The sequence below is a fragment of the Orycteropus afer genome, unplaced genomic scaffold, assembly GCF_000298275.1.
Source record: "Orycteropus afer afer isolate SDZICR_OR568_19922 unplaced genomic scaffold, OryAfe1.0 scaffold00370, whole genome shotgun sequence".
Taxonomy (NCBI): domain Eukaryota; kingdom Metazoa; phylum Chordata; class Mammalia; order Tubulidentata; family Orycteropodidae; genus Orycteropus; species Orycteropus afer.
This window is the reverse complement of record NW_006921957.1, coordinates 336,084-352,217: the sequence shown is the minus strand read 5'-3', so window position 1 is coordinate 352,217 and position 16,134 is coordinate 336,084. Positions and strand designations below refer to the sequence as shown.

Sequence of the window (16,134 nt, the reverse complement as noted above, 5' to 3'; positions counted from 1 at the left end):
TGAAACAGTTCCTTCGCAGTTGACTTTCCCAATGCTACATGTCGTCTAATGTCCTGACTGCTGCTTCCATTGGCATCGATTGTAGAACCAAGTAACGGGAATTCTTTTTGATGTTTTGGTCTCTTGTTGAATATGTTGTTGCCAAATATACTTCTTCAGTAGTGCTTTGCTTATCCAAAGTCTCTTTCCTTTCCCTGTAAAGTTAGTGATTGGTTTTTCCATGTCTTTAAAAAATGTTTATGGAATCTGGATTGGGATTGCATTGAATCTATAGATTGCTTTGGGTAGTGCTGACATTTTCACAATGTTCACCCTTCCTATTTATGAGCATGCTATGTTCTTCCATGTATGTAGGTCTTTTATAATTTCTTGTAGTAGTAGTGTTTTGTAGCTTTCCTCATAGAGGCCTTTTATGTCCCTGGTAAGATTTATTCCCAAGTATTTTATTTTTTTGGTAGCTATTGTAAATGGTATTATTTTCCCTATTTTCTTTTCAGAGATATCTTTGTTGATGTAGAGAAGTTCAACTGATTTTTGTATGCTGATTGTGTATCCTGCCAGTTTGCTGAATCTTTCAATTCCAGTAGTTCCAGTAGTTTTCTTGCTGAGCTTCTTGGATTTTCTATGTATAAGATCATATCGTCTTTAAACAGATAGTTTTACTTCTTCTTTGCCAGTTTGGATGCCTGTATTTCTCTTTCTTGCCTTATTGCCCTGGCTACAACTTCCAATACAATGTTGAATAGAAGTAGTGATGGAGAGTATATTTGTCTGGTTGCCATTAGTAAGGAGACTAATTTTAGTCATTCTTTATTGAGAATAATGTTGGCTGCTGGTTAGGCATATCTGTCCTTTTATTATGTTAAGGAATTTTCCTTCTATTCCTATTTTGCTGGGAGTTTTTATCTAGAATGGGTGTTGGGTTTTTATCAAATGCCTTTTCTGCATCAATTGAAGTGATTATGTGGTTGTTTTCTTTTGTTTTACTTTATGTGATGGATTATGTAGACTGTTTTTCTAGTGTGGAACCAATCTCCAATCTCGCATAGCTGGTATAACTCTCACTTAGTCAGGGTATATTGTTTATTGTTTATTTTATTTTATAAAGTGTTGGATTCTATTGGCTAAGATTTTTGCATCTATATTGGTTTGTAATTTTCCTTTTTAGTGGTGTCTTTACCTGGTTTTGGTATCAGGCTTATGCTTGGGGCACAGAATGAATCTTGGAATATTTCATCGTTTTCTGGAATAGTTTGAGTAGGATTGGTGTCAGCTCTTTTCAGAATGTTGGTAGAACTCTCCAGTGAAGTCCTCTGGTCCAGGACTTCTTTTTTTTATGGGGAGTTTTTTTTTTTTTTTTTTAACGACCTGTTCAATTTCTTCTTTTGTTATGGGCTTGTTCCAATTTTCTACCTCAGCATGTGTTAGTTTAGGTAGGTTGTGTGTTTCTAGAAATTTGTCCATTTCTTTTAGATTTTCAAATTTGTTGTAGATAGTTCATTGTGTTCTTTTATTATCCTTTTTATTTCAGTTGGTTCTGTTGTAATATCATCCATTTCATTTCTTACTGTGTTACTTACATCTTCTCTTTCTTTCCCTTAGTTAAATTTGACAACGGTTTGCCAATTTTGTTAATCTTTCCGAAGAAACAGTTTCTAGTCCTATTGATTTTTTCTTTTGTTTTTCTGTTTTGTGCTTCATTTATTTCTGCTCTGATCTTTATCATTTCCTTTCTTCTGGAAACTGTAGGTTTTTTTTTAAATAGTTCTTTTTCTAATTGTTGGGATTGTTGGGTTAAGGTGTTGTTTTTGGTTCTTTCATTTTTGATGTGTGCATTCCTTGCTATAAACTGAACTCTGAGTACTGCTTTCACTGTGTCCCAAAGGTTTTGGTATGTCGTGTTTTCATTTTCACTTGTTTCTAGTAATTTTTATTTCACATTTTATTTCTTCTGTTACCCAGTATCTTCGAACAGGGTACTATTGGTTTCTATGTATGTGATTTTTTTTCCCTCCTAGTTCCTATTACTGACTTCCAATTTTATAGTGTTGCGATCTGAGAAGATGCTTTGTAGTATTTCAGTGTTTTTAAATCTATTGAGGCTTGTTTTGTGGCCTAACATATTGTCTATTCTGGATTATGATCCAGGTGCACTGGAAAAGAATGTGTATTGTGTTTTTGTTGGGTAGAATGTTCTGTATATGTCTTTGAGGTCAAGTTGGTTGATTGTGCTGTTGAGATCTTCTGTATCTTTGTTGAGTTTCTTCTAGTCATTCCGTCTTTCATCAAAAGCGGTATGTTATAATCTCCTACTATTATTGCAGAATTGTCTATTTTTTCTTTTCAATTCAGTTAATGTTTACTTCATGTTTTTGGAGCTCTTTCATTGGGTACCTAGGTGTTATAGTTGGAGCTGTGTCAACTTGGCTGGACCATAATTCTGTGTGGTTTAAGCAGTTGTGATGTGGTTATTCCCATGATGGGATCAGATGAATATGTTTTGAGCAGCCAATCCATTGAAAGGGAGTTTCCCTAGGGCTGTGGGTTTCTTCCAGTATATTTATGGACATCCTGGGGAAAGAGACACTCTTCTGTGGATTGGGATTCTGTTGTGCTGCCTACAACTGTCTGTGAGTGAACAATCCACCATTCGGCCTGGAGATCTTGGATTTGTCATTTGGTAGAGTCAAGAGCCAGTATACCGCCTGCCAACCTTGAGCTCCTCAGCCCCTGCAGCTGTGAGAGTCAAGAAAAGCCTCCAGCTTGACGTTTGATCCAAGAACTTTGGACTTGCCAGCTTCTGTAAGTGTGTGAGCCATTTTCCTAAGATAAATTTCTTTTTCTCTCTCTCTATAAGCTTTACTTGTTTTGTTTCTCTAGAGAACCTAATCTAACACAATAGATATTTATTATGGTTATGTGCTTGTGGTTGATTGACACTTTAATTATTATATAATGTCCTTCCTTGTCCCTTATGCTGGTTTTCACCTTGAAGTCTATTTGGTCACAAATTAATATTGCCATTCCTGCTCCTTTTTGGTTGCCATTAGCTTGATACATTTTTCTCCATCCACTGATTTGTAATTTATTTTTATCTTTGTGTGTTAGGTGAATCTCTTGTAGGCAGCATATTGATGGGTCTTATTTTCTTACCCATTTTGCCACTTTCTTTCTTTTAACTGGTGCATTTAACACATTCACATTCAGTGTAAATTTCTGATAGGTGTGAATTTACTGCTGTCATTCTTTTGTGTTTATTATTGTGGTGTTGATGATTTCTTTGTTCAGAATAATTTTCTGTGCTGAGTTCATTTTGTTATCAATTTTTTTTCCCTTTTTCTTCATTGTTGTGATTTTGTGTTTACTACATCCTGTGATTTTCTTCTTTTGGTTAGAAGACTTAATTTTCTTTGTGGTTACCCTGCAGAAAATTTTTATCTTCCTAAGTTTGGAATAGGAGCTCTGGTAGCATAGTGCCTAAGGCATTTGACTGCTAACCAGAAGGCTAGCGGTTCAAACCCACCAGCCACTCCTCAGAAGGAAGATGGGGCAATCTACTTCTGTAGTGATACTGCCTCAGAAACCCAAGAAGGGGTCGCTATGAGTTGGGTCTGACTCGACAGCACATAACAACAACAAGAAGAAGTTTGGAATAGTCTGTTCTACACTGGTAACATCCTGACTTCCTCTCCATGTGGAAGTTCTATAATTATACCATTTATTCTCTCTTTTGGTATGTAGTTCTTGTCATTCACAGATTGGTGCCTCTGGTTTTCTATTTTGTAAGCATATTTTAATTTTGAGAACTGTGTTGGTTTCTGGGTGCTGTTGCCATATGTCTTAATCTTATGTTGTTGTCATCTGTTGTTGGTTTTCTGTCTGAAAGACTCCCTTTAGCATTTCTTGCAAGGTAGGTCTGGTTTTCACAAATTCTCTTAATTTCTGTTTGTCTATATCCTAATTTTACCATCATATGTGAAGGACAGTTTTGCTGGATATATAATTCTTGGTTGGCAACTTTTTCCTTTCTAGGTTTTGTATATATTATCCAATTGCTTTCTTGCCTACAGGTTTCTGCAGAGAAATCAGAGCTTAGTCATATTGGTTGCCCTTTGTAGGTAACACGCCATTTTTCCCAACCTGCTCTCAAGATTTCTGTCTTTAATTTTGGAAAGTTTGATAACAGTATCATTTTTTTCTTTTTTCAAATTTTTACTGTGATTTGGGTGAAAATTTACAGAGCAAATTCATTTTCCATACAGCAGTACACATACACTGTCTCATGACATTGACTGTAATTTCCCACAATGCAATAGCTCTCTTCCCACTTTCCCCCCATAGTTACCTCTTCCCTGTGTCCTTTCCTCCCATTCACTCCTGCCCCGTGACCTGTCTCCCCATGCATACGCTGCCCCTCTATTCTCCCATGATTGATCTCTCTAAGGAGTGTATCTAACTAATATGCCTGTCTTTTGTTTGTCTGGAAGCCACAGGAGTGAGTTCAATTCCAGACCTGAAGGGAAGCTAGGGGCCATAGTCTCACCAGGCTCTATCAGACCAGCAAACCTGCCCCCCCCCCACCTTGCGCTTTTTCTTTTTTTTATGATTTTGAGTTTTGCTCCATATTGTTTTCCCACTCTGTCCAGGACCTCCAACAAAGATCCCCCTTCGAGTGGTTGACAGTGGTAGCTGGGCACCATCTAGTTCTTCTGGTCTCATAGTCATATAGGCTGAGGATCGCTTGGTGTACCAGTCCTTTAAACTAATTGTTTTCATGCATCCTTGACTCTCTTCATTCTTTGCTTTGGAGGAGAGACCTACTGTTGCATCTACATGGCTGCTTCCAAGCTTTTAAGATCCCATTTGCTACTCACCAAACTAGGATGTGGAACCATGTTTTTGTGTAGTATGTTATTCCAATCAAGCTTGATGTCTCCTGTGACCTGATAATGGTATCTCTTGGTGAGTTTCTCTTAGGGTCTATCTTGTATGGGGTTCATCAAGCTTCTTGGATGAATATGTTTTTGTCTTTCATAATATTGGAGAAGCTTTCTGCCAGGTGTTTCCAATTTTTTTTCCCCCTTCTCTTATACTGGAATTCCAATCACACATAGATTATTTCTCTTGATGTTATTCAATATAATTCAGATTTTGTTCATTCTTTTTTCATATATTTTTTCATAAAAGCTAGTGTTAAGGGATTTATCTTCTAGTTAGCTAATGTGTTCTTCAGCCAGTTTGATTCTACTCTTTTGTCCTTCCAATATGTTATTTATTTCCATAATTTTACTGTTAATCTTCTGGACTTCTAATTGCTGCTTTTGTATATTTTCTATTTCTCTGTTTATTTTGTCATTTTGCTGTTGTATTGCTTTCCTGAATTCTTCAAGGCTATTGTCTTTTCCTTGCTTTGCTTCTGATAGCCTTGAGCTCTTGGACAGTTCTCTCTCTATATATATGTCTTTTGAATTTCTTATCAGGCAGTTCTATTACCTGTTTTTCCTCAGAAAGGTTTTCTATTCTTTATTTTAGTCTCTTGCTTCCCATATCTTGTCCTGCTTCTTTGTTTGAACTGAAGTTGCCTGTTATACCTGAGACATTTTGAATTTGTTGTTTTTATTTGTTGGTTACGTGTTGATTTGTTTCACTTTTTTTTCTTTTTCTTTTTTGCTTTGTTTCAATGTGTCTGCTCATGTGGGGTAGGCATGCTACTTCAGTTGTTACCTTGGCAGCAATGGGGTGCTCCCCAGCTGTCTCTGTGTTGGTGCAATAACTGGTGGGATTATGGGTGTGGATCTGTTTGCTATGAAAAGGATATGGAGGTAGGATAAGCAGGCGTTGTCCACCATCTGTCATTGATCCAATGGTTCAGGAATAAGTGGTGGTGCTCATCTTTTGGGTGAGGTGGTCAGTGCAGTAGATATCACTGACCAGTGGAGACTTAATGCCTTCCTCCCATTGGATGGGGACAGGAAAAAAAAAAAATCCCTAGGAGAAGAAGAAGAGGGGGAAAAAAAAAGAGGAAGAAGAAAAAAAGGGATGGTGGATGAGAAGAAAAATTAGTGAAAATAAAAGAGCAAAAGGGAGAAATGAACAAATATGAACAAATAAAATGGAAGAAAAATTGGGAAGAAGGAAAAAAGTCATAAAAAAATAAGGGTAAAATAAGGAAGCAAAGGAGGAGGGACTTTTGTAATTATGGTCAGCCAGCATCCCTGGGAGCAGGCAGTTGTGTCACAAGCCACCGATCCACTAGGCTATATGCCGACAGAGGTGGATGGAGCATGGTATGAGTGGTCACCTCAGGCTGCAGGTGTGTGCTTCTTGTGTTCAGTGTAAGATAGACTAGCAAGTGACACATGTACAAGAGGAAGCCATAGCCCCTGGTTCTGTCTGCTCAGACTGTTGCTCAGGGTGACTGGGCCACTGAGGAGGCAGCTGGGGGTTCTGGGCAGGTCGGGGCAGGACTTCCCTAGCCACCAGCTTGGTTGGGGCAGGGAGAGGTTTCATCCCTAGTCACTAGAAAGCTGTATTGGTTGGAGTGGAGAATGAAGCTCTCAAGTCATGATTCACTGGTGTGGGTATGACATGCTTCTGGATGCATTCAGCCTTTTATCCAGCTCCTGCTCAGAATCAAGTGAAAAGCCACTCTGAGCTAACACTGGTCTTTCCCCTTGTGTGGGTCTTCGGCCCAAATAACTAGTCTTTACTAGTGGTGAGTTGTTTCGTTCCCTCTCTTTGGCATCCTTTGTTCTACAACTGCCTGTACCACTGGAAGTCTGACCCCTTTCTCTGCACTCTCCTCTCCCAGCTTCAGCATGTATTTTGCTTACCTTGAATCCCTCCAGATCTGTCCATACTGTCTTTATCACCTTGCGGATTCCATGAAGTTGTTTTCTCCTTCTCCATATATGATGCCTCTGTGCCTTAAATGGCCATGCTTCAACTCCTCCTACCTTCTTCTCTCTAACCAGTCACTATCCTCATTCTGGCTCCTTTTCTAATAAGCACTCAGTCTAACTGTTTATCCTCTCATCTGATGCTCTGAGTTCCAGGATCATTATCTGTATGTTTCATTTATTTTTTCCATGTCTCTGTTGTAGAGGGATTGGGCATGGTGTGTTAGCAGGATGCCATCTTGTCTCCACCTTATTGCTTTTTTTTTTTTTTTTTTTTGACTTACTATATGCTGGTTGGGAGCTCTGGTGAAATAGTGCCCAACGCATTTGACTGCTAACCAGAAGGCTAATAGTTCAAACCTACCAGCCACTCCTTGGAAGGAAGATTGGGCAACCTACTTCTGTAGAGATACTGCCTCAGAAACCCAAGGAGGGGTCACTATGAGTCAGAAATGACTTGACAGCAATGTATTTGGTTTTTTGGTATATGCTGGTTACAGCCTCCAGTACAATACCAAATAGAAATGCATGATAGTAAGCACCCAATCTTTTAGGGAAAACTTTCAATGTTTTGCTATTAAGTATGATATTTGCATTAGTTTCTTTTTCTTTTCATACATGTACAGTTGAGGAAGGAGTCCAATGTCATTTTCCTCTTATAGACACACAATTGTATCAACACTATTTACTGAAAAGGATCCATTTCCCACTGATCTTCAACATTCTTTGGGCTTATTATGTATTTCTTTTTTAAAAATTTCTTGAGATAGATGCTTATCTCATATATTCACAGCCTTTCTTATTTTCCAGTAGATGCACATAAGGTTATAAATATTCCTGTAACTAATGTATTCCTGCATCACACAGTTTTGATAAGTTTTCATAACTGTTTAACTCAGTATGTTTTCTAACTTTCATTATAATTTCTTCTTTGACCCAACCATTATTTAACAGTGCCTTTTTAGTTTCAAAAAAAGAGAATTATTTCATTTCATTACTGATTTTGACATACTCTATATGATTTCAGAGTATTTCTTTAATGACCTGTGTATGGGCCCTTTTTATTAGTATTTCACATGAGTTTAAAAACAATGTGTATTTTGCAGCTGTTGTGAGTAGAGTTCTATATCTGTCCAGTAGGTCAAGTCTGTTAATCATAAGTTTAATTTTTCTATCTTTTCTGATTTTTTATTCATCTTATTTTTTAAATACAATGACTGTGAGTCCTATTTAACACAATTACTGAGAGAAATATGTTAAAACCGCCCACTATGATTGCAAATGGCCTATGTTATCTTGTTGTTCTACAAAATTTTGCATTATATATTTTGAGTCCATGCTATTAGCAGGACACAAATTTAAAACTGTAATATATTTTTTGATGAAATGAATCTCTGCCAATACAAAATGATCCTTTTTGTTTTTAATAGTGTTTTTTTAAACGTTTGTAATATATTTACATCAGCTTTTTTTGTTATTTGAAAACAAAAAAAACAGCAATATTCTTATGTATATATCTTACAACACATGACCAACTACACAGTAGATTAAATTCTTTGATATGTATTTGCTGGGGAAAAGGTTATGTGCAACTTAAATTTGATCAATAATGACATTGTGTCTTCCAAAGAGACTGTTGTTGTTGTTGTTATGTGCCGTCGAGTCGGCCCCGACTCATAGTGACCCCTCCTTGGGTTTCCGAGGCAGTATCACTACGGAAGTAGGATTGCCCAACCTTCCTTCCGAGGAGTGGCTGGTGGGTTTGAACCGCCAGCCGTCTGGTTAGCAGGCAAGTGTCTTAGCCACTATGCTACCAGAGCTCGTAGCAATCATAATCTCACCAAGAGTGCTTCCATATGGACATCTTAAAGTTGGAACTTCTTTTACTCTCTTATGGGGGCTCAGTTTCTTTCTTTTATTTTAAGAGCTTGTTTTACATTCAACGTAACACGTACATTTAGTTTCATTCCCCATTCACCATGTCCAACCCTCACCCAGTCTCCTTCCCTCCCTACCCTGCAAACCCTCCCCCTGGGGGTACTCAGTTTCTTTGGATTAAAGTGTGCACACGTGGTCCCTCTGTAAGACTGGTCTGGAAGGAAGCATTGTTGGGGAAGACGTACCTTGCTGATCTCTGTCAGTGACATGGCGATGATGTACAATTGGTTCTTACTGGTGCTGGCAATTAGAGTTTCCTCTGAGGGGCTGAAGCACAAGCAGAGAATTTCCTGTTTGTCAGACTGACTCGGGTCATTGCTCTGCGGGTCCACAGGAACCTGCCCAATACGCGAAGCAGCAATCAGTAATGTCCCCTGCACTGCCAGTGTACCCTTGGGCTTTCAGAGTTCTCTCGGACACTCTCAGTTTAAAGATTGCTTGACCAGGATGCTTCCTAGGATTTCCTTTGATATGAAAAAGGCTTTGAGTCCCCTCTGGTTCTTTGGGTGTTAAACACTGTCATGTATTCACCTTTAAGTGATTAGTGGTTGAATAATAAATACTTACACAATTGGAGCCCTGCCAGGGTACACTGCATGAAGCTGGTCTAGCTCTTCTAGCATGAATGAATGAAAAGCTTTTCAGTGCCACATCCTCTTTGGAAAACTAATTTTTTTTGTATGATTTCCACTGGAATGAAACATAAGGCCACGACCTCTCTGAATCAGAGGCATGTGTAATCTATATATCTCAACTGGAGATCCCCTTAAAACAATCATCAGCCTAAATTCCACTCTCATCCACCTCTCAGAGGCATGTGCTCACTTGGCACCAAGTACAACAGTATGTACTTCAGGGCAGAAGAGGGGAAGGTGGTCACACTTCTACCACAAGGGGTGGGTGGCAGGGCAGAGGAAAGAGAAGGGATCACACAGCTCTTGCCAGTAGACTCGGAAAGGGCCTACAGTTCCTGAGTAAACATTTCAGCTAGATTTCTTTCTCCCGGCAGTTTATTTTCTTCCATTAACAATCAAACTTACTGAAAGGCTGGCCTGCACACACTATCTCTATTTCCTCACCATATCCTCAGTTCTTATAATTTAGCTTTCACTGTATTATTTACTGAAACTGTCCCGGGAAGAGCAGCAATTCCTTATCACCAAAGCCAGACACTGCTGCTCAAACCTCATCTTCTTGACTTTAGAGTCTATAGCAGAGACAGCAGTACCTGCCTTGCTTGGGTCAAGAACACTGAGCTCTCAAGCTTCCCTACCACTGCCTGGGGGGCTTTCTCCTTCTATAGCCCCTAAATCTTCTTTTAGCCAACACACCCTCCTCAGCTAGAACAGTGCAGCTCTGAGAAGTTTCTTTGTTGTGGATTGAGTTGTGTTCCCCCAAATACACGTTAGAATTCTAATGCCTACACCTGTAGATGTGATCCCATTTGGGAATAGGGTTTTCTTTCTTATGTTAATGAGGCCATACAAAAATTGTAGGTTGTGTCTTAAAACTAATTATTTCTGAGCAATAAAGAATAATAAGGATTACAGTCAGAAGCCCACACAAATAGGTGGCGAGGTGTGGAGACACATGCCATGTGAAAACTGCTAAGGAATTTGAGGAAGACTGGGGCTACAGAAGCTCAGAGATGAGGGTCTTTCCCCAGAGCCTCCCCTACAGCTGATGTCCTGAATTCAGACTTCTAGTCTCCTGAACTATGAGCAAATACATTTTGTTCTTTAAAGTCACTTGTGGTATTCCTATTACAACAGCACTGTTGTTGTTGTTGTTATGTGCCATTGAGTCGGCCCCGACTCATAGTGACCTCTCCTTGGGTTTCTGAGGCAGTATCACTACAGAAGTAGGATTGCCCAGCCTTCCTTCCAAGGAGTGGCTGGTGGGTTTGAACCGCCAGCCGTCTGGTTAGCAGGCAAGTGTCTTAGCCACTATGCTACCGGAGCTCCTTACAACAGCACTAGGAAATGAATATACTCCCCTAATCTGGTGGGGTAGGAGCTGATACTCTCTAAGTGTGCCCACAGTGCCTGGGAGCTCCCTCTGTGGTTACATTTACGACACTGTGTAAAGAAGAATGGCAGCTCTCAGCCTGAGGACTTTGTTTTGTCCACATCATATCCCAGTGCTTAGAATAGTTCCTAGCACATAGTAGGTACTCAGCAAATGAATGGATGTTAACTTGCAGAGACAGGGAGCTACTTGGGGATAAGTGTTTTGTCAGCTACCCAGCATAGAGCCTGTTGACATTTGTTGAATGAATGAATGGATGACCACTACCTCTCAGTGTCCTTTTCTGGGTTTTCCACCCATCTCAGTCTCTAAAGTAGGGACTGTAAAATTCCATCCTCAGTCTTCTTTTACTTTTTCTCTATATTTATCTCTCCTTATATTTATATTTTTGTCTTTATATATTTATCTTTCAGTATAAAAAATAATTACAGTGATAAATACTTAAAATATTAAAAATAAAGCAGCAGTAATGTCCCAGATACAATGGTATACATTATATGTAAATAGGGAGCCCTGGTGGCATAGTGATTAAAGCACTTGGCTGCGAACCAAAGGTCAGCAGTTTGAACCCACCAGCTGTCGTGCAGGACAAAAATAAGGCAGTCTGCTTCCATAAAGATTTATAGCCTTGGAAATCCTATGGGGCAGTTCTACTCTGTTCTATAGGTTTGCTATGAGTTAGACTCAACTTGATGGCAGTGGGTTTGGTTTGGTTTTATACAGTATGTTCAAATCAGATTCCAAATCTTAATCTTATGCTTAATATCTTAAGCATAAGACTGATCTACTTAAAAACTTTTCAGGTTTCCTGCTGAGATACACACATACCCCTCCTGGCTGATATTAGAGATCTTTCACCAGCTTTAAAAAAAAAACCAAAAACAACAGCTGCCAGTGAGTTGACTCTGATGCACGGGGACCCCATGCGTGTCAGAGCAGAACTGTGCTCCACAGGGTTTTCAATAGCTGATGTTTTAGAAGGAGACTAATAGGCCTTTTTTCCAGGGCACCTCTGAGTAGACTTGAACCTCTCACCTTTTGGTCAGCAGCTGATGTGTTAACCATTTGCACCACCTAGGGCCTCCTTCACCAGCTTTAGCTCCCATCTTTTGCCTTCAAGTAACTTCAGTCCCTCTCCAGTAGGGAACAGAACATTTCCCAAACATATCACTTGCCCCTTCAGTGGCGCCTTTCGCTATGTTGTTCCTACCACTAGAATTCCTAACTTTTTCTTCTCGTCAAATAGTATCCATCTTCTAAGACCCTTCTCAAAGATCACTATCAAATACTATGAGGTCTTCCTGAGTCTTATCTAACCACATATGATCCCTCTGTACAGGTTTCTATCATTTATTCCAAAACATTTATTGAATGCTTACTATCCTTGCATTCAATATCAATATAAATCATAGTAATACAATATGTGTGCATGTATAGCATCAGGATTGAAGGAAAACTAATTAACAAGCTGTAATATGCAAATGACACAGCCTTGTTTTCTGACAGTGAAGAGGAGTTGAAACACTTACGAAGATCAAATCTTAAGTATAGATTATACCTCAACGTAAAGAAAACACAAATCTTTACAACTGGACCAATAAGCAACATCATGATAAAGCCAGAAAATATTGAAATTGTCAAGGATTTCATTTTACATGGATCCATAATCAACGCTCATGAAAGCAGCAGTCAAGAAATCAAATGACAGTGGGCAAATCTGCTGCAAAAGACCTCTTTAAAGTGTTAAAAAGCAAAGATGTCACTTTGAGGACTAAGGAGTGCCTGACCCAAGCCATGGTATTTTTAATCGCCTCATACACACGTGAAAGCTGGGCAATGAATAACGAATACCAAAGAAGAACTGATGCGTTTGACTTACTGTGCTGGCAAAGAATACTGAATGTACCATGGACTGTCAGAAGAACGAACAAAGCTGTCTTGGAAGAAGTATAACTAGAATGTTCCTTAGAGGCAAGGATGGTGAGACTTTGTTGCACATACTTTGGACATGTTACCAAGAGGGACTAGCACCTGGAGAAGGACATCGTACTTGGTAAAGCAGAGGGTCAGTGAAAAAGAGAAGACCCTTGACAAGGTGGACTGACACAGCGGCTGCAACAATGGGCTCAAACACAGCAACAAGTGTGAGGATGGTGCAGGGTCAGGCAGTGTTTTGTTCTGTTGTACACAGGGTTGCCATGAGTTGGAACCAACTTGATGGCACCTAACAACAACAATCCACCCAAAGGGACCTCGAAAGAAAGGCCTGGCAATCTGTTTCTGAAAAACCACAACCACAAAAACCCTATAGAGTGTAGTTCTACTCTGCAATATATGGGGTTGCCATGAACTGGGATCGACTCCACAGCAAGATGTGTGTGTGTGTGTGTGTAAAATGGGAGCTCTGGTGGTGTAGTGCCTAAGGCATTTGACTGCTAACCAGAAGGCTGGTGGTTCAAACCCACCAGCTGCTCCTTGGAAGGAAGATTGGGCGATCTACTTGCAGTAGACATATCACCTCGGAAACCCAAAGAGGGGTTGCTGAGTCAGATCCAACTTGACATTGAGTTGTTTTTTTTTTTAAAAAAAAAAAAGCTTAAAAGAGAAAATATAATTTGTCCAAGTTCTCTCCCAGGTTTCAAATCCAGATCTTCCTAATTCCAAACCCCGATTCTCTCCAGCATCCTAAAGGATAGCTCAAGTCACCACTGTGCTTAGTGCTACAGCCCCTCTGCTTCCCATCACACCCTTGCCAGAGCACTCTGACTAGGGAACAAATGGCAGTAGGCACCCAGCCCTGCTTCTTCCCTGTCTCCTTACCCGGATTTCCCTGCTTTCACGGTAAAAATCCTTGTCTTCTACTTTCTCAAACAGCAGAACTCTCCCTTGACCAGCAGAACAGGCAAATCCCTTTGAATAGGCTGCAATGGCAAACACCTGGGGCAGCGTCAGCTGGGTGTGGCTGTTGGCCGGTGTCAACTGTTCAAAGGAAGGGACTGGGGAACTGGGTGGTGGAAATTCTATCAGGCTGGAAAAGGAAAACAACAGCATATAAAATTTTCAGAGACAATGCCAAGGAAATGAATTCTGTCAGGAATGAGAAAGAAAGGCTATGCATGGGGTGGGGGTAGGGGTAGGGGAGAGAAACCATCAATGTGATCCCTTTTCCCATAATGAACACACTACCCTATAGCCTGGAAATGCTATGCAAACTTCAAAGAGAAGACCAAGAAGTTACACATTTATTTGACAGACTCAGAGCCCTGTGTGTTCACTATTAGTGTTACTGTTTCCAGTTTGTCATTGAGTAAAAGTGGCTTATAAACCCACTGCCATCGAGTGGATTATTCTGACTCATTTTGACCCTTTAGGACAGAGTAGAACTGCCCCACAGGGTTTCCAAGGCTGTAATCTTTACAGGAGCAAGCTACCTCATCTTTCTCCCATGGAGTGGCTGGTGAGTTTGAACTGCCAACCTTTTGGTCAGCAGCTGAATGCTTTAACCACTCCCCTACCAGAACTCCTAAAAAGTGGCCTCCAACCGCCCCCCCCTCAAAAAAAAAAAAACCTCCAAATTCATTGCCATTGAGTTGACTCTCACAGCAACCCCCTTTGGGTTTCCAAGGAGGTAAATCTTTATGGAAGTAGATTGCCCAGTCTTCCCTCTGGAAAAGTGGCTTATTGTTGTTGTTATGTGCCGTCGAGTCAGACCTGACTCATAGCGACCCCTCCTTGGGTTTCTGAGGCAGTATCACTATGGAAGTAGATTGTCCCATCTTCCTTCCGAGGAGTGGCTGGTGGGTTTGAACTGCCAGCTTTCTGGTTAGCAGTCAAGTGCCTTAGGAACTATGCTACCAGAGCTCCTGAAAAAGTGGCTTAGCGGGGTTGAATTTCCAAGGTCATACAACTATAAGTGGCAAAGTTGAGATTTGAATCCAAGTTTTTCCATTTTTACTCATTCATTCAACAAATATTTGTCTGAGTTATACTGTGTTCACAGCAATCTGGAAGAGTAGTAAATAAGACTGAAACAGTTTCTGATCTCAGAAACTTAAATCTAGGGAAAGGACAAAAACAGGATCAAGTGAAAAGGATTGTTACGGGGCAGCTGATTAAAATGGGAGCAGCCAGTCAGTAAGTGACAAGACTTTTCTGAAGACAGTTACAGGGGAGAGGAACTGGTAGCGCAGTTGGTAAGGTATTTGGTTGCTAACCAAAAGGCCAATGGTTCAAACCTACTAGCTGCTCAGTGGGAGGAAGATAAGGCAATCTACTTCTGTAAAGATTTACAGCCTTGGAAACCCAATAGGGTTGCTATGAGTTGGAATGACTTGATGGCTGTGGGTTTTTTTAGTTACAGGAAGGGGTACCTATCTCAGATGAGTGAGTCTGAGAGCTGCCAGGTGAGACATGAAAGACCAACAGGAGTTTGTCAGCTATGCACCTGTGTTGGGGTGAGTGAACAGAGGTAATGGCACATGACCAAACCCAGAACCAAGCCAGGGCACAGGGTGGTCAGGGAACCAAAACAGAGTGAGATGGATAGAGGTAAGAGTGAATGCTTGAGATGTAACAGAGAAGAACAGCATGAACATGTGGGCCAAGTTAAAGAGTTTGGATGTTAGTCTTGGAGTCTTGGTCCCACTGAAGGATTCTGAACAGAGCAAACTGTAGAAGGGAAGAGGAGCTCTTACATACATAATCATGACCAAAAAAAAGGAGATACCTGTGGTAAGATGGGTGGTTAAAACCAGGTGGATCGGAACTTATTGAGGAAGATGAGCAGATGGTATGCCACTGCAGTTTAGGGGTTGGGCTCTGGAGTCAGACACATCTGAGTTTGAATTCTGACCCTGCCACTTAACAGTGCTATGTTCCTGGGTAAGCTATTTTCTCTCTCTGAACATCACTTTCCTTGTCTATAAAATGGGCATGATAATAATGCATACTACAATAGGTTCTTAGAAGAGTCAAATAAAATACATATAAAATCCATACAGCAGGATCTGACATATAAATGGTACATCCCAATATGTGGGAGATATGATCATTACTGGTTGTAGCAGAGGTAAAATTGACCCCCATTTTACTCCATATGACCCTCTCAGATTTACCTATAATCTTTCCTTGTACTTCTTTGTTGGTCTGTTCTTCCTACTGAGTTATAAGGTCCTTGAGGACCTGTATCCTCAGCACCTAGTAAGATGCCAGGTATACTTCTAAGGCTCAACAGACATTTATTTAGCTGACTCAGTAAATTAAGCAGCCA

General features: G+C 40.2%; 1 protein-coding gene across 1 annotated transcript in view; it reads right to left on the bottom strand.

Moving 5' to 3' along the window:
- Window positions 1-16,134, bottom strand: part of CFAP57 (cilia and flagella associated protein 57) — a 143,286-nt gene that overhangs the window by 107,709 nt on the left and 19,443 nt on the right. The window contains exons 4-5 of the mRNA XM_007953104.2: window positions 13,686-13,893; window positions 9,023-9,175 (exon numbers count right to left, since the gene is read on the bottom strand). Of these exons, the coding sequence (XP_007951295.1) occupies window positions 9,023-9,175; window positions 13,686-13,893 (361 nt within the window). The remainder of the gene's footprint in view (window positions 1-9,022; window positions 9,176-13,685; window positions 13,894-16,134) is intronic.